The following is a 19190-nucleotide window of genomic DNA, read 5'->3' as shown; positions in this document are numbered from 1 at the left end:
ATTAACTATGTATTTTCCATTTTCATCATAAGTTTCTGCAAAAAGCAAAGGAGGGCCTATTGGTTGGGGAATGTATTTTTATTAGTCTCTTGTTCTCAAGGGGATACCGTAAGCTACATACGGTGGTCCTTATACTGTTGGCACAGCAATTGTTTTTCTGTAGCTAGGCTATTGTACAGGTTGTGGTTTTAGGATGGGGTTGGGGGAGGCTAGTATAAATTGTTAACCATGGGATAAATATTTCTCGTTGCTTAGGATTGAGGAATAACATCATTGTTTGTATCCTGTGAGATATTGAAACGTACCTCATGGCATGTCTCCATTGTACCCTTAGTCTCATTCTGAGAATATTCCTGCAATCTCAGGCAATGCATACTTTTATTATTGATGACGTATGCCCTGTTATCATATGAGTTATCATAAACAAAACACTTAACATTCCTAATGGTTCCAGTTTCCAGATGGTGTGCCTTGCCACAGCATCCCCCATGCTGTGACCCTGTCAGACAGCGGGTGCAGGAATGCCTTCACCAGGTGGACTTGCAAGTTCCAGGGCAGATCAGCCTCAGAAATTTAGAAAGACCCTATCTCAATTTTTTTTAATTAAAAGAGTATTTAGGGAAAAAAAAAACATATGTTATGTCCATGTACAAATATACCACAATAAATCCCACTTGTATATATATTGATGAAGCACCGATTAAAATAATAGTAGAAGGGAGATCAGTTGAGCAAGTGGATCAGGGGAAGAGAAGAAATGAGGGAATGGGAAGTGTAAGGAAAGAAGCAAATGAAGAAAACAGGAGCCGTGGCTCAACAGTAGCAGGTTTATTTGGGACAAACCTGGGGATGAGGGCCAGTAGAGACTGGGACCCTTTTCCACTTACAGTAGATACAGGGGCATGAGGACCCGGGGAATTTTTGTGATTAGTCGGTTGCTAGGGGTTGTCAGGAAAGTGCCTTTTGGTCACTTTCTTTGAGGTGATCACTGTCCCATGTGGAACCATGTGTTTTCAGGATTCAGTCCTAAATACATTAATTTCCTTTCTTTGCATGATGGTGAAGTATTGTCTGGGTTTTAAGGTCAGGGTGAGTCAGCGTGACCGTGAAGTGACTCTTGCTAAGATGGAGGAAATGTTTCAAAACGGGACTGCCTGTGTCAAGTTCTACCTAACTGGAAGATACTGGGGAATGAGGTTAATCAAATTATACTATGTGCATATGAAGATATGGCATAATGAATCCCACTATTATATATAATTATAATCTAAAAAAAAAGCTTGAGATGTAGCTCAGTGGTTTAGCAAGGGTGTGGGGGCTTGGGTTCCATGGCCAGTAGCATTTGCATCACAAATAACGCTTCTAGACATTTCTACAAGTACAGACATTTTATTTTAAAAAATACAAAACAAAACGTTTCCCTTTCAAAACTCTTCCAATTGTTCTCCAGAATACACCAGAAAACCTTCTGCATTAGTAGCTAAGCCATTTCTAAATCCGCCATCTCTTTTCCCCATGAGAGCGAGCCAGGCTGGGGCAGCGGCGGGTCCTGAAGAGAGCCAGGCCTGATGGCAGCGGGGTTCCCCAGGCTTGGTAAACGGCACCCTGGACCTCACGCCGCAGAGGCACCAATACCGGGTCTTGCAGAAACTGGGCCGGAGAAGAAAAGCTAAGACCGAGGAACCCAGCGGCAAGGGCCGGACGCAGAAGGGGCAGGGAGAGGTTTCGTGAGCTCCGCACCCCCAGTCCCTGGTCGGAGGCTTTGACTCCCGGGGCACCGGGCTGGGCGCCGACCGCATTTCGGCACACAGTTAAGGTCACCCGGGCGGAGGAGGCGACTCAGGGCCACACCGGCTCGGGCGGCGCGCCGCGGGCGGGGCCGTGGAACTACAATCCCCAGGCGCCCGGGCGCGGCACGTGGTCCTGCGCCAGCCGACTTAAAGAGCGCGTCCTGTGCGCCCGGGACCGAGGCGCGTCGTGCGCGGCTCCGCTGCGAGGACCGGCGGGCACAGGCAGACGAGGCGCTCGCGTTCCTGCCCAGAGGCGCGGGGTACAGGCGCTGGGTCGGTGAGACCGGGCGACCCGAGCCCAGAAGGAAGCAGATACACTGGGGAATGCAGCAGAGCGAGTGTGAATGCGACACCCTCCCGGCCCGGGCAAGTGTCACTCCCCCGGCTTCGGTAGGGACCGCGTAGTCAGGTCTCCAAGGATCCTTGTCTCCAAATGATCAGTTAGCCATTGAGCCGAAGGGATTCTAACGATTATACATGAGAAATCATACATGAAAAATTGGTTCTGCCTTTTCTTTTTTTCAAATGTCTCTATTTCTATTTCTTCTTCTCCTTGGGCAAAGCTAGATTCTCCCCATCCCCTTTTAAAAATGTTATTTTTTATTTTTTGAAACTTTGCCTTTCTCTAGAGAATTTTTGACTTAAGCAGCTTGAATTATTTGCTGTGCTTATCTGTGGATACAGGTGTTAAGTTTTTAAGTGTATTACCCCCTCCTCAGTGTTTTAATAATTACATTCTAAATTCACATTAAGCCTTGGGCTGGAGGATATTTTTACCATTTGCTCTTGATAAAAGCTGTCAAGAAAGGATAACATCCCAAGTGTATTTTGAAACTCGAATTTTGAAAATATTGATCATCCTGTGTTAAAATTGGGCTCTTGTATCCCTTCCTTTTCTATAGGATTTAAACACTTTACCAAGTCAGCAAATGTTCTTTATTTAGTGCATTGCTTTCTGCAAAGATAAAATTTTGAAGCACTTCCTACCCTCAGATGGCTTGCAGTGGAGGAGAGGAACCCAAACTTTCCTGCTTCTAACTCTCTCAGGAGGTTTTTATGAAAAGCAAGTGTTAGGGGGAAATTCTGAGGGTTAAGAAATAATTTTCAGCTGGGAGGACCAGGGAATTCACTGGCTTTTAAAGTGAGTTTTTTAAAGGTGGCTAAACTGAGGGGACTGCAGTGGGAGTACCTTGGGAACAAAGACTAGCAGGCCAGGGCCAAGAGGAGCCACAGGGAGCAGTTAATACAGTTTTGGCTGGTGCACTGGACTGTGGGGACAGGCCAGGAAGTTGGCCCCAGAAATGTTCCAGCTCCTGGAGGATGGATCTGGCAGCCCCTGTGGCTTGAAGGAGAGTGGAGACCAGGTCGTTGGTTCCTAGTCCCTAACCTGTATTCTCCAAGCCCTGTCTTGAACTACTCAAGTGGCAATTAATTTGATTTATTTCAACTAAAGACAGAACATCCTGAGAATATCAGGATTACTAAGTATGAAATAAATGCAGCCCTAAGCAGAAACCAGAAGTCTATTTAGCCTGATCCTGCTAGTAGTGTTTGATTTAGGAGACTTTTGATGCCAGCTTAAGCACTCGGCACTCCTATCATTTGAACCTTGTTGCCCTTTGATGGGCCCCATGGGCCAGGGGTTATGTCCACTGGTTTAGATAAGCAGTAACAAGAAATAAGTCATAAGAAGGGCAGTAAAGGAGAGAAAGAATTGCCAGGGGAAAAGATAGCAAAACTGAAATGCCTTTGTTCCTGAATAGACAGGAATAGAGAGGCTTGAGGAGGAGATGCCAGCAGAATGGGTATACCTGGGAAGATGGTGCTGGGAAAGGAATAATAATACCTGTGCCATCTTTTTATGTTCATCAGGCAAGACTTCATGGAGGGCACTGAACATGTACTAGCTATGTGCCTGGCACTGTTGTCAAGCATGTTACATGCATTCATTTAATTTCTCAACTAACCTATGAAACATATCCCCATTTACAGAAGGGTAACTAAGCACAGAGAGGTCATGTAACAGGCCAAAGTTCGCCAGGATGTGGACCCATGAAGTTCGACTCCAGAGCTGACCCTCTAATCCCTCTACTAAAAGGAACAGAGGGAAAAAGCATTTAGAGGACGACTGGTAGGCCCACTTGGAGTATCTTGAGTTAATAATATGCTTGTGGGAGTGCCAGGTGAAGATACACAGCAGGCGAAATGTCTCACTCATGTGATGCTTGACATTCCTCTGGTATACGTGGGGCCTCCCAGGTTCAGAGGCCAAGTGACCTGCCCTTAGTAATGAAGGTGGTCATAGGAGGCCCAAGGACTAGAACCACATCTTGTGATTTCTTGTCTTGTGTTTTTCCTGTGGATCAGGTGATTATATTTATCTTTATAAACTTCCAACATAATTTTAGTCTCAGGTTTTAACTAGGAAATGACAGAGAAATCCTAGTGTCCTGTCGCTCAATGTAGGCTCTCCTTCATTGCTCTTCAGCACAGAGGAGCATTGCATGCAGTGCTTAAGCTGGATGTCGGGAACTAGTGTTGCTGGGAACACGTCAGTTTGCAAGGAAAGGTATGTTGGCTTGTCACGGAAGCAATTAGTGTTTCTCAAGGGTTCACCTGAGCTAGGACTCTCTGTCCAGAAGTTGATTCTCATATTTAGGGAGATGAGGTTCACAGTTATAAGATAAGCAGACAGAATGAGTTTGTTCATAATTAAGTCCTTTGTTGGGCTGGAGATTAGCTCAGTTGATAGAGTGCTTGCCTTGCATGCACAAAGCCCTGAGTTCAATCCTCAGCACCACAAAAAAACAAAAGAAAAAAAAAAAAGTGCTATGTTATCTGGGCCAGATCTCAGTGTAGTGGCATTGGATTTTTAATGTGCCTGAAATGTCAGAACTATAACATATCTCCTCTTGTTGATCACTTATCTGTATCACTGTTATTTGCTAGAAGCCCACTTTTGTATAATTGTCACAAAATACTATCTGATTATTGTTTATTTTCTTCTCTGACTTTAGACGTTGCACATGTGGCTTCAAATCACATTTGTGGCTTTTCTGTCTTATAGCTCAAAAAATAATAATGTGTCTATAACTAGCAAGAGGCAGAGTTGAGAGTTGAAGCAGGCAGTTTGCCCACAGAACCCAGGCTGTTAAGCACTGGCTCCATTGGCTGCGTTGGGTCTCCTACATGGATCACAGACAGTTGCACTCTGCCAGTGGAAGGGTCCTTTGGCTGCCATGAGTGTGGGGTTGACTTAGCAATGAGCGTCCCCTCCAAGAGGCTTCATCCTCCTGCTACAGTCTGAGCACCTCATTCATCCAACCAAGTAGTTATCGCCTGATAATAGATGTCAAGCAAAGGGCTCAAGGCAGGGAGAAAAAGTCCAGTGGAACATTACCTGACCTCCCTTGGAAGTCTGCTGCAATGGGAAAGAGAGAGTGAATATGAGGTTTACATGTTTTACTAGAACTCAGAAAACTGGGCAAGACTGGTCAAAATTGGAATATGAAAGGATATTAGGCAAATGTAACTGAAGATTGTTATAAGTCACACTGAAACCTTAAGATTGATTGTAAATGCTGGTTTTAGGTGAGACTCCAGTTTAACAGAATGAAAACATGGAGAAAGAAAAGAGCAATTTTTTTTCTGAATATATTTCAATTTTAGTAATTATTTATATGTTTTTCTTACCTGAATTGGGTTGCACTTCTCTCTTGGGTCTGCTGTTATTGAGTCTTTGAGGTTTTGGTTTGCCTCAGTCATCTGTGTGGCTACAGTCAGAGGCCTTCCAGGCAGGATTTCCCCAGGCCCACCACCCTCTCCTTGACTTTGAAGTTTTCTGCTCATTAGAACTAAGCTCTAACATTTTACACTCACTCTGTGTGTTTGTGTGCTTGTAAGCATATTTTACAGCTCTAAACCAGGAATGGACTTTGCCTGGGAGTTTTGTCATTAATTGACATTCCTTGAAGAAAGAGACAAAATGACATTGTATGTTTTCCAGACATTCCAGCAGCTCAATGGCCTCCCCAAAGAAGAAACTTCAGGGTCTCGTTGCTGCAACCATCACACCAATGACTGAGAATGGGTAATTATCTTTCGGGACTTATTGGGGATCTGCTCTCATCCAGCTGAGTAGGATGGAAGCAGTGACTTAAGCCCCACACCTCTGGGAGTGCCCTTGCCAAATGGCAGCTTCTGTGAGTTGTCCCTCTTTACTCTCTCTGACCCCCTTGTCAGGAAAGAGCTTTCTATATCACCCCACAGAAAGAGAGAAGAAAAGAAATGGCAGCTTGCTGCCCCCCAGTGTCTGTAGCTCCACTAAGCAGAGTCTCCCCAGAGTCTACCACAGCCCGCCTTTCCCACATTGGGCCATTAGAACTGGAGGTGAAGAATCCCATTTTAGCATGCTTTGGCATCAGGTGCTGTTCTGGCTACTCTGGGGATCTCATCCCTAGATGTCTTCATGGTGCAGGATTCTGCGAGGCTGTTTAGGGAGGTGGGCACAGCCCGGCAACAGAATGCCTTCTTGGCAAGGTGAGCATGAGGCCCTGGGTTGGAGCTCCAGCACACACTCACAGAAAGACAGGCAGCTCAGACTTGATAAAATAACCTTCCCTGTGGAAGACACCCTGTGATGGGTGTCTGCAAGAAGGAGGCACGGACATGTTTACAGTCTCATTTCAATATCGATTAAATATTGGGAGTGAAGGGGCTGGGGATGTGGCTCAAGCGGTAGCGCACTCACCTGGCATGCGTGCGGCCCGGTTCGATCCTCAGCACCGCATACAAGCAAAGATGTTGTGTCCGCCGAAAACTAAAAAATAAATATTAAAATTCTCTCTCTCTCTCTAAAAAAAAATATATATATATTGGGAGTGAAGGGAGGGGAAAGAGCCAGAGCACGCAACTGGGGTGTAATCCTCTCCAAGCCAGCATTTGGGCTTCTAGGTGAATATTGTTGCAGTCTCTTTGCTTGCATGATCAGATGATGGTCATGTGCCACAGGTGACCATGCATGATATCCACTCCTCCTTTTTAATCTGTCAGAGGTGGCATGCACCAAAACAGAATTCTGGCTTTTTTTTTTTTTTCCCTCTCTCTTGACAATCCTCTTTTCTTCCTCTGTAAAAAATAATAACAGGCAGATATAGATTTATGAGCATTAAATGAGATAATCCATACAACAGTGCCTAGCACAGGGTCAGTAATTTGAACTTTCATTATATATAAGTTAAGGGCAAGAGGAACATTAGGGTACATTTTTTAAAAGCCTTTATCTCTGGTGTTTTTCTGCTGAATTTGTAGACCTTAACCTTACCCCTTTAAACTGGATGACATTTCTTATGACTTTTAGTATCCTCAAAGTTGGCCACATCCCAGTTTTCTCTTAGATCATTGGATCCCAATATCTGGCTTCTAGATCCACGAAAAAAAGAAAAATCCATCCTCACTGGGTCTAACTTGCTGAGATGGCTTTTAGATTAGTCAACTGAATAACAATTTTCCCCCTTGTTACTTCTCCCTTTCTGCAAGTTCTGAGAAAGACTGAAGTCAGCTATTTCTCAATGCATCAGCTATTTATTGGGCAGATAAAACAGAAGGCATGTGACTGCATGAGCAGGCAGGGTTTACTTCCTGCCAAAGAGTAGGATCTCTCTGTAAGCTGAAAACACTACCTACATCTGGTCTGTGCTACTTTAACCTCTGAAAAAGAACCTTGTTAACCTGGAAGTGGCTTCTTCTTGTTAGCCTGGAAGTGCTTATCTGGGTCCCCCTGCGAGTGTTTGTGTGTTCTCCTGCCTATTCAGCTGTTTCTCTGGAAGCCCAGGTCCCATGTGGTAGAGATAACTAAAAGGTCTCTGCTTTTCTGGATCTTTCCCCATTTCTCAAAGTCTTGCCCTGTGACCTCCATTTCACCATTTCCTTTTTTAAATCAGGTCTTCTTTTCTCAACCAGGAACCTCACTTTCCTGAAATTCAAAAATTAGAATGCCTTCTGGGGCTGGGGCTGGGGCTGGGGCTGAGCAGTAGTGCACTTGCCTGGCATGTGTGAGGCACTGGGTTTGATTCTTAGCACCACATACAGGTCTATCAACAACTAAATACACACACACACACACATATATATAAAACCCTTTTTATTTATTTATTTATTTATTTTAGTTTTTGGTGGACACAACATCTTTGTATGTGGTGCTGAGGATCGAACCCGGGCTGCACGCATACCAGGCGAGCACGCTGCCGCTTGAGCCACATCCCCAGCCCCATAATATATAAAACCCTTAAAAAATTCTTTGTAGGAACTTTTAAGAATTAAACAGTGCAAGTCTCAAGCCAGACTCAGTGACACATGCCTATAATCCCAGTGACTCAGGAGGCAGAGACAGGAGGATCACAAGCTCCAGGCCAGCCTCAAGCCATTTAGCGAGATCTTGTCTTAAACTTAAAAAATAAAATGGACTGAGGATGTAGTACAGCTCTTCTAGGTTCAGTCCCCAGTGCCAGGAAATAAATAAATAGAGCGTTCAACCACATTATCTCCAAGACCCAATCTGACTCTGAGGCTGCAGTGTCCTGGTGTTATGTCATTAGCCGTATTGTATCACCAGTTAGACTATAAAGTAGCTGCAGCTCCCCTCCGTTCTCCACCCTGCAGCCCAGGGAGCTTCCTAGTGAATAAATCTGAGGTCTCTTTTTTAGGAATCTCTGTTGACTCCCTTTTGTGAAGCCCTTGCCACCGTTATGTGGCCCATGGACCAGTTGCTCCAGTGTCACATAGGATCTTAGTAGGCAGGCGGGATCTCAGACCCTACCACCTACCACTGAACCAGGACCTGCATGTTACCAAATGGTCCCAGATGATTCTTTAGTGCCTGGAAATCTGAGATGAACTGGTGTAAAGATGAAAGCCCAAACTCCCTGGGTTGACGAAGGTGGTCCTTCTCAATCTACCTTTCATTTCTACTGCTTCGTGTCTGTTTCCCTCTACACATCAAAGCCTTTTTCCCTTCCAGGCTTCCGCCTTTAGCATCTGCTTCCGGTCTTTCTGCACCATCACCCTTTCCTCTTTCTACTCTGCTGGAACGTTTCTAATTACCCATCGGAAACATTTCCGGGCAAAGGAAATTTCTCCCTCTTCTCTAAAGGTTTGAGTCTTTAAGTCTGTTGAAATAAGCTGGTGATAGACAGATTAATAAGAGAAAAGCATACAGATTTGTTTAATGTGGACACACGCACAGGAGTCATACAAAATATGACACTCAGAGGAGGACGAGGTGACTGGAGGTCTACACACCCTCTTCACAGTGGAGAGGGAATTGGGACTGCAGGCACTTTCAGAGGAAGAGTAAATTGTTTTTTCAGAGAAATAAAGGGGGCCCCAAAAGTGGACCGTCATTCATAAATGGTTTTTTGTTTTTTGTTTTATTTTCTGGAAACTGAATGACATTGAAGAACAGATAGTAGCTTGTGACAGAGTTTTGGTACAGTAACATTCCCACTTTTTCTTCTGGCGATGTGACTTTAATCTTCCCTGGTCAGTAAGGTTTCATGAGGCTATGACAATGGAATTAGGTTCCTTCTGATAAGGGAGCATCAGAGCGTTCCCCCGGTGCCTGGAGAAGGAGCAGGAGGTTAGATAGTTCATGGTTCTCAGCCTGCTCCCAAATGCTTTTAATCTCCTTTAGCTCAAAGTGCTCAGCACACCAAAACTCCAAACGCTGGGCATCATTTTCCCAGCCCCAACACCGTCCTTTGGGAATTCTTCTCTACTCCCCTGAAAAGATTTAGAGCATCCTTCCCTGGTATCTCCTGCCTCCCCATGCACACCTTTCTGCATAGCATCCAAGTTACTTCCTGCTGTTTTGCCTTCTTCATCAGGTATTTACTGAGTGCCAGGCAACAGGTAAGTCACATGCAACTGGGCATGTGTCTTATTTTATATCTTTAGCATCTAGTGGCACTGGGGTAGATTTTATTTCAGGAGTGAACATGCTTCACGGATTATTAATACCAATAGTCAACAGAAAGGAAGAGGGCTGGGGTTGTGGCTCAGTGGTAGAGTGCTCGCCTAGCACATGTGAGGCACTGGGTTCAAACCTCACCACCACATAAAAATGAAATAAAGAAATTGCGTCCACTACAACTAAAAAAATAAATATAAAAAAGAGGAAGAGAAGCAGCTCATGTTGGTTGAGCAGATCCCCTGTGTCTTTCTTTGTGCTGGGCATTTTTACTTATGTGTTGTGTTCCAATGTAATCCTTACAATGACTCTGTGAAGGAGCTGTATCTTATACCTCTTTTTTTTTTTTTTTCCATACCAAGGATTGAACCCAGGGGCACTCAACCACTGAGCCACATCCCCAGCCCTTTTTAGTTTTTTTATTTTGAGACAGGGTCTCACTAAATTGTTAAAGGCTGGCTTTAATCCCACTGGGATTACAGATATGCACCACCACACCTGGTTTATACTTTATTTAGTGACAGGGTCTTGCTAAATTGCTTAGGATCTCACTAAGTTGTTATGTAGAAAAGCAAAATAAAATGGAAAATCTGTTTTTTTCATGTCCATACCTCATCATACCAGTTCTGTTGACTCTGTCTTGTCCAGGTGACCATCTTTCACAGTGTGTCATATACCAGAGAGGAAACAAACACCAATAGGGATTTCACTCTGAATAACTAGTTAAGGCTGGCTTTGAACTCACGATCCTCCTGCCTCAGACTCCTGAGCTGCTTGGATTACAGGCATGTGCCACTGTATCTCTATTTTTGCAGTTGAAGACACTGCAAACTTTGGAAATGAAGGACTAGCAAGCTCGCCCAAGCCACATAGCTGGAAACAGGTCTTTATCTACCTCCCACCAGTCATCCCACCATCCTCTTTTCTTTGTTTGCTTTTTTTCCCCCCAGTGCTAGGGATTGAACCCAGGACTTTTCAGATGCTAGACAAGAACTCCACCACTGAGCTGCACCTTCAGGCCCCAGCTTCATTTTTTCCAGTAGAAAAAAGACACTTGCTTTCCTTAGTTGCTTCAAGAAGTCACCTTTTTCCTTTGGGCAAGTTCACAGTCACTAGAACAAAAAGTCCATTTCAGATTGGCAAAAATATCCCCAAAAAAGTTGTGTTTCTTTCTTCCATGCCCTTGGCAACACCATGGGAATCTTTCTAACACCCTCTCCTAAAACAAACCTGTTAGCCCTGTCGGAAAGGCCTGGCCTGCTGGGGTCAGAGTCACATTGATTATTCTCTCTTTGACAATGTTTGGGAGTCCCGATGACCAGCCTGCCGGAACAGAACATTTCCCACTTCCTGTGGGGTAGAACAGTTTGGTCCCTGCATGCTTCTCTGCCCAAGAAGTTCTGAAGCAGCCATATTGTTATTTTGCCAAGGGCTCATATAACTTCTCTCTGCTCTTGAATGTTGAGAGTTATGCAGAAAAGCAAAATAAAATGGAAAATCTGTTTTTTTCATGTCCATACCTCATCATACCAGTTCTGTTGACTCTGTCTTGTCCAGGACCATCTTTCACAGTGTGTCATACACCAGAGAGGAAACAAACACCAATAGGGATTTCACTCTGAATAACCATGTTAGAAAAATTGTCTTATCCTTAGGCCCTGAGAGAAAAACGGTAGCATCTGCATGCAGTTTCATACTCAGCCATTTTGGGCCTCAGTTTGTGGCAAAAGTAATTTGATAAGAAGTTCTTTCCTCTTATGTAGTTTGGATAAACTCAATATCTAAGAATAGAAGATTAAATAAATTATGTTCATCCAAAAAATGTAATGTCATTTAGCCAAGATAGCAAGAGAATGTCTAAAAATGTGGGAGGAATGCTCCATTTAGAATGCTAAGTGAAAAATATTATAAAATGATTTATAATAAGGTTATACTTATATAAGAAAATAATATGCTGTGTATTTGTGAATATAAAAATGTCAAACTATAAGAGGAATCATCTCCAGGGAGATACAAGTTGGGTTTCTTTATTCTTTTTTGATTGTATATGCTTTATTTTATGGAGGGTAGGGGGTATTGGAGATTGAACTCAGCAGTACTCAAGGGTATTTGGCCACTGAGCCACATCCCCAGCCCTATTTAGAGACAGGGCCACACTGAGTTGCCTAGTGCCTCGCTTTTTGCTGAAGTTGGCTTTGAACTCGAGATCCTCCTGCCTCGGCCTCCTGGGCTGCTGGGATTCTAGGCATGGGCCACCACACCTGGCTGATTGCAGGTGCTTTTTAAAATAATCTATGTAGCCTCTGTACTGGGGGTGAGAAGTTAAGTACTTTTATTTTTTAAAAATATCATGAGGGCCAGAGTTGTGGCTCGGTGGTGGAGTGCTCCCTTCGCATGCCTGAGGCACTGGGTTCGATCCTCAGCATCACATTAAAAAAATATATATAGATAGATAAAATAAGGATCTTGTGTCCATCTACAACTAAAAAGAAATTTTTTAAAAAATGTCATGGAGGGCTGTGGTGTAGCTCAGTGGTCAAGCACTTGCCTAGCATGTGTGAAGCACTGGTTTAAATCCTCAGCACCACATATAAATAAAGAACCATTGACAATTAAAATATGTTTTAAAAATTTATGTATATAAAATCATGGAGCCAGGCACAATGGTGCACATCTATAATCCCAGTAACTCTGGAAGCTGAGGTGGAAGGATCACAGGTTCAAGCCCAGACTCAGCAACTTAGCAAGACCTTATCTCAAAATATTAAAAGAAAGGCTGGGGATGTAGCTCAGTGGTAAAGCACCACTGTGTTCAATCCCCAGTATCAAATCAGTCAATCAATTATAGATGCAAAGCAATAAATCTGCACCCAAGGGAATTGAAAGTAGCTTGGGGTTAAGAATGTTACCAGGCACAGTGTGCACTCCTGTAATCCCAGCGTTTCAGGAGGCTTTGGCAGGAGGATCTCGGAGTTCAAAGCCAGCTTCAGCAATTTGGCAAGGCCTTAAGCAATTTAGTGAGACTCTGTCTCTAAATATTTTTTAAAAGGCGTGCGTAGGTGGCTCAGTGGTTAAGTGCCTCCTAGGTTCAATCCCTGGTACCATCCCCCTCCCCCAAATAAAAAAGAATGGCAAAAGCAAGTATGGAATTTAGGTCTGGGCCACTGTCCCCCACGTGGCCAGTAATTAGGTGTGTTCTTGGGTGCCTAGGATGAGAAGGGGCATCACAGTCTTCTCATGTGCACAGAAGTATGTCACCTCACTTCTTTGAGTGAACAGGCTCTCCTTTGGGCTCCTGTGGGCAGTAATTGCCCCACATGCCTAGAGGTTAGAAAGAATAATCCAGTCTCATTTCCATTCTCTCTAATGACTTCCTGATATTTGGCAACTGACCATGCCTTCGGCCATGGAAACTAGGCCTGGCTACCACAATGAAGTAGCATAGGGAGAGAAAACAGGGAAGAGACAATGTCCCAAAAGAGAAGGATTACCCTAATCCTGCCATTTGGGGCACCGCTGTGACAAATATGAAAATGTCTCGGGATGATTTCACTGGGTCCTCTTGTGACTGGAACTGCTGAGTCTCTGCCAAGGGCTGCGGCTGCTGACTCAGGCAGGGATCTGAAAGGCCTGAGGTGGCCTAGGGAGCATGCAGGCCTCTGTTGGCCCCCCACTGCTCTTCCCATCTATGTGGAAATACAGCCGTGGCATCGCTGGACACCCTGGCTTTACAGGTAGTCTTTTGTTGTTTTTTTAATGTGCAGAGAAATTTTAACATTGTGAAAGTCATAGAGCACATCTAGAGGTCACTCCTTTTCAACCTGTGGTCTCTCTAAGGATATTTGGTAGTTCCAAAAGGTCATGGGTCCAAGAATATTTTCTGGGCAATTCTTCCAGTGCCCCAAAAATTCTAATATTGATCCCATTCTGGTAGGTTAGGTGCATTTTATAAGAAACAAGCTGTGCTTTCTGTTTTCTCAAAGGAATGGATGATGCATCATGCATTAGCATCCCTACCCTGAGGGAAATTGTCCAGTGATGGAGCCTGTCCCCCAGCAAGGCCAGATGGACTGAGGCTGGTTGAATATATGGGGAAGACTGATCCACTCAGGCCATAACACAGTATGAAGTTCACTGAGGAAAGAGACTTTGAGTTTCACATGCTGGCCTAGATCTGCCTGAGGGTATAGAAAGAGGAAGACATCAGGGTAGGGTCAGACAGAGAGCAGCTTTCAAGAATGTTCAAGGAAGCCAGATGCTATGGTGCATGGCTATAATCCCAGCCATTCTGGAGACTGAGGCTGGAGGATCACAAATTCAAGGCCAGGCTCAGCAACTAGGCAAGGCCCTGAGAAACTTGGTTTGATTCTGTCTCAAAATAAAAAAGGCTGGATGCCTGGCATGGTTGTACACACCTGTAATCCCAGTGGCTTTGGGAGGCTGAGGCAGGAGGATCTAAGATTCAAAGCCAGCTTTAGCAACTTAGCAAGGCTGTAAGCAACCTATAAGACTCTGTCTCAAAATAAAAAATAAAAGTGTAAATGAGTGGTATAGCTCTGCTGGGTTCAATCCCTTGTTAGAGGGAAGGAGAATCATCAGGTTTTGTCCTCATTACTTTTCCAGACCCAGTTCCTTCCCAGCCTCTCTCCTTGGGGTTTATCAGCCCTTTTCTGAACTCCCACACATTTAATTTTTGACTTAGTCATAGCTGTTTTTTCTTCTCTATTTTAATTAATGGTATATACTATCTTCTTTACTCAGTTAACGTGTGATAGTGAAATCTAAAAGCATAATGCCAATGTAAATGTCCATGTGGCCATTCCAATGCCTAGCCTTAGTTGAGCACCACCTTGTACTAGGCACAGACTAGGGCAGGTAGGAGCAGTGACAGGGGCATACTGGGATATAGGCCAACACTTGTGACTGCACTGAAGCATCTCCTTTCCTGAGTGAACAGGCTCTCCTTTAGGCTCCTGTGGGCAGTAATTGCCTCTGCATTCTTTGTTTTCCTATCTTTCCCTTTGATCTTACAGTCAGCTATTTTCTCTTCAATCTCCTTCCTATTTCCTTTTCCTTTGATGTCCAATTCCTGGGTGCTTCAGATTTTTTGTTATTGTTCTTAAGGAATACAGTAAGCAAAGATGAAAAGAATGTTAACTAGACTAAAATTAAATTAGAATTCTCTGGTCCTCCTAATAGAAGTACAAATGGCAGCCAGCTAGTACTTTGTGTTCTTGGCAACATAACATTAACCCATACCTGCCATGGTTTTCCTTTGAATTTCTGTCCATCACCGATCTCCCCACCTGCCCTTTGACTAGGGTCAGACACTTAATACAACTTGTTTGTGAGTCTGTTTGTAGGTTTTAAAATCAGTATGATTTTATGAAGAAAAAAAGGAGTTCCAGTGGCACAGTCAGCTCACAGTATTTATTAAAAAAAACACCCTCATCACCTTAAGCATTGGATCCTTCCAAGGTCATTTTGCCACAGACTACACAGTGCAGGCACATCGTCCAGGTATCTTGTGAAAATGCAGATTCTGGCTGGGTAGGACCGTGTGTAGCTGGGATTCTGCTACTCTTCCCTGGACCACCCTTTGAGAGGCAAAGTGACAGCAAAGCTCCTTTCCAACTGTTGGTCCTCTTTCATTTAAAACAAATGCAGGGCTAGGGATATTGTTCAGTTGGTAGAGCGTTTGCCTCACATGCTCAAGACTCTGGGTTCACTCCCCAGAACCATTAAAAAAAAAAAAGTAGTAGTAAAACAAATGCAGACTGGTTTAAGCCTTCATTCATTTTCACAGGTATTAAGTGCTAAAATTCTTAAATCCTCAGATTGAATTCTCCTATTTTATAAGCCTAAGGAATTCCTCACCAGGTAGAAAAGGTTCTTATAACACCATATGCCAAATCATCACTCTTCCCAAAAGAGGACAAGTGAGGATTAGGTAACTATTTTTTAAATATTATTTGTGATAAAGTTTAAATGTAAAGCCTCGCCGGGTGCGGTGGCACACACTGTCATCCCATACATTTATTTCTGACTTAGTTATAGCTGACTAAGTCGCCTTGAGATCTCTCTCTAGCTCAGTCCTCAGAAGGTAGATCTCAGCAGCTGGGGAGGCTGAGACAGGAGGATCTCGAGTTCAAAGCCAACCTCAGCAAAAAGCAAGGCACTAAGCAACTCAGACCCTGTCTCTTAATAAATTCAAAACAGGGCTGCGGATGTGGCTCAGTGATAAAGTGCCTCCTAGTTCAATCCCTAGCACAAAAAAAAAAAAAAAAGCTCTGTTTATAACCAATAGTGTTGGGGAATTTTGTTTTGTGTTTTTGTTGTTTTGTTTTTTTTGCATGACTAGGGACAGAACCCAGAGTCTTGGTCATGCTGGGCAAGCTCTCTACCACTCAGCTATATCCCCAGCTCTTTTATTGTCATTTTTAAAAAAATATTGTTTTAGTTATAGATGGACACAATACCTTTATTTTGTACGTGGTGCTGAGGATCAAACTCAGTGCCTCACAATTGCTAGGCAGGTGTTCTACCACTGAGCCACAACCTAAGGCTTTTTATTGTCATTTTTGAGACAGAGTTTCAATAAGTCTCCCACGCTGGCCTCGAATTTGCAATCCTCCTGTCTTAGCCTGCCAGTCCTGGAGATTATAGGCTTGTACCACCTAATACCATTTTACACATGTAAATGAGACACATTTAGCTGGATGGAGAAATCACCAAATTCAGAAAAATGAGAACAACAACAACAAAAAAAATCCCAGCCATTATTCAGAACAGACTAAGAATTTTACAAACTGGTCAATAAAAGAGAGTAATTCATAGACCTGGGAATGGGTCGAATAACCATCTAAAAGGACTAAGCATTCTTTCTATTTATTCCCATATCTTTTAGAGAAATCAACTTTTCAGTAATTGGTCAGTATGTGGATTATCTGGTGAAAGAACAAGGAGTGAAGAACATTTTTGGTAAGTCGCCTTGAGATCTCTCTCTAGCTCAGTCATCAGAAGGTAGATCTCACCTCATTACTGACCTATGACACAACCCAGTGAGGTCCCACTCATTGTGTTGTCATGCATTCTGGTGGAGCCTAACTCAAAGCTGTGAATTTATAGTCTCTTCCTTAGACCTATAGGACCCCTCAACCAATGATCTCATTTGGTGGTGCCAAGTGATAGGGTGTTGCTCTCACTCCCATTGAGAGATGAAAATCTATGGCTCCATTATACTCTTTTGATGAAGTTATTCAACTAAGATGTGGGAAAATGGCAGCTAAGCCCTCTTAAGTCACAACTAAACCCTCTTAGCTCTCTTAAGAGTAGGCTTTGGTCCATCTGCACCTGAGCTTTCAAATTACAAATGGAAGAAAGACTGCAAGCCACAGCACACAAAAGATTCAACAGGAAGAGTGTTTATCCCCATTTATTTCAGAGTGAAGGTTAAAAAAAAAAAAAAAAAAAGTCAGACCCTGTAAGCCTAAGAACTGTGTTTGGTGTTCTAGGCTCTCTGACCCATGACTAGGTTTCATTCTGAGGATACTATACTTGGGCCCTGGAGGCACCTCAGGTTAAAATTTGTGGGTAAAACTGAGCCAGGCCACATGTCAAACCAAGACCTGATTACAGAACCACTTAGTGTCCCCCTGCAGCTCCAAGTCACCCTCTTACTCAGAGGGCCCCAGGGCTGCCCTGGATGTAGGAATGGAGTAGGAGCATCCCTAGGACTGGAGCACACTTGAAGTACCTCAAGCCCCCAAGGGAGGGATAAAAACATTGTCTCCTCCCTCACCTGCCTGGCCTGCCCTATTCCAGCCCAGTGCTCAGAGCTTGGAGGTCAAGATCCAAAGTGCTGCCCTGCACACGAGGCCTCTGTCTCGCACACTACTGTGTTGGCTGTTCCTCTGATCATTGAGACATGATTGTATGGAAGGGGAAGAGGAAGGAGGATGAGTTCCAGAATCATACAGCTCTGGGTTCAAGTGTAAATTATTTCATGTTTCTGACCTCATATTTTGTACTGTAATTGAAAAGAATGTTGGCTTTGTTGGACTGTGAGAATAAGGGAATATTAAGTTCTGTGGTACAAAAGTTATTACCACCCCTTATGCTCACTGTCAGACCGTGAACAGGTCACTTGGCACCCACAGCATGCAAATGCACCCGCATAGGCTCCCCGCCCATAACCTGCCAATACTGGATAGAGTTGATTTTCCTGCCCTGTAAGCCCAGAGAGAGAACTGGGTGATGTGTTTGGAGATTGGCCTAAATGTGGGTAGTTATCTCCTCTACTTAAAATATTTGCCATCTGTCCCTGATAACAAGGACAGACATGTAATTGCAAGTCTCAGTTAATCTTCCCACTGCTTGGATAAAGTGAAGGGCAGAAAAACCTAGAGCCTGAAGTGGAAACTGGCACGTGGCATCTTCCCCTCCATCCTCTGATAGTTCAGTGTCCCTCCCCCTTGGACAGGACTTCTGTCCTTGGGGTTGGAGGAGCAGAAGGCAGGAGTTGGTCCCACTGAGTGACTCTTTGTTTGGAACAGTGAATGGCACTACTGGAGAAGGCCTGTCCCTGAGTGTCTCTGAACGCCGCCAGGTCGCAGAGGAGTGGGTGACACAAGGGAGGAACAAGTAAGTGGCTCCGTGGAGATAAAACATAGTATGCCAGCCAGACCTGTGCTGGCTGAGGCCCTCCCCAGAGACACTGCCTCCCCACTACCCATCAGAGATCAGAAGCCAGCTGAGGTCAGCTGAGCAGGGGCCCAGGACATCCTGCACCTCAGCCAGGTGAGCCCTTCCTTTCTTGTGGAGACTGCATTCCTTTCTTGCCAGACTGCTTGGCAAACTATTGGAAAATGGCCTCTTATCCTTGTCCTTGTAAGGCCAGTCCCCTCGGGACTACCTGTCCTTGGGATGAAGGGTTAAGTAGATAAGAGGGTGGTGACTGACAGCTGGCTGCCCAGCTCTGGTGCTGAACAGTTCATGTCCCTTTCCGTCTCAGGGAGGGAGCCTCCTGCTGGTGAGGGCTGGGGATGCGGCTCAGTAGTGGAGAACTTACCTAGCAAGTGTGAGGCCTTGGGTTCAATCCCCAGCGCTGCAAAAAAGGGGGAAAAAAAAAAAAAAAAACTACTCATGAGGGCAGAACAGCCTGTCAGCCCTCCTTCCTCCACTTTGAAGTCTTACTATTCTTTTGAAATGCAAACCTGATCATGTCACTTCCCAGCAAGGCTCCAGGATTCAGCAAGCCAAGGATCACCAGAGGATTCAGTGATGGAATTCACAACCAAGCTTTGCTAATCCTGCCCACAGAAGACCAGTCTCACTGTTGCTTCCCCCAGGAAGCTTCACTTCCCCCAGTCTCACTTCCCCCAGGGTCACGTGGAGCACCCCCAAAGATGAATATTGGGATCTCAGAGCAAACA

General features: G+C 44.3%; 1 protein-coding gene across 7 annotated transcripts in view; it reads left to right on the top strand.

Annotated features, from left to right (window-relative positions):
- Positions 1-1965: 1965 nt before the first annotated feature.
- The window catches only part of Npl (N-acetylneuraminate pyruvate lyase), a 34441-nt gene continuing 17216 nt past the window's right edge, over positions 1966-19190 (top strand). For 3 of the 7 annotated variants that reach the window (XR_003582706.2, XM_027934983.2, XM_027934984.3), the window contains exons 1-4: positions 4308-4359; positions 5797-5880; positions 16664-16737; positions 18312-18399. Coding sequence is in view for 6 of the 7 variants with exons in the window: in XM_027934983.2 (XP_027790784.2) it covers positions 4313-4359; positions 5797-5880; positions 16664-16737; positions 18312-18399 (293 nt within the window). In the remaining variant the exon portion in view is untranslated. Of the gene's footprint in view, positions 2181-4307; positions 4360-5796; positions 5881-16663; positions 16738-18311; positions 18400-19190 lie in introns of those variants that run through there. The other 4 variants (XM_027934980.2, XM_027934981.2, XM_027934979.2 and 1 more) reach the window with 4 other exon arrangements.

This window comes from Marmota flaviventris, chromosome 12 (genome assembly GCF_047511675.1).
Source record: "Marmota flaviventris isolate mMarFla1 chromosome 12, mMarFla1.hap1, whole genome shotgun sequence".
NCBI classification, from domain to species: Eukaryota; Metazoa; Chordata; class Mammalia; order Rodentia; family Sciuridae; genus Marmota; species Marmota flaviventris.
Note: the sequence above shows the minus strand (reverse complement) of the source record. Positions and strands in the feature narration are given on the sequence as shown.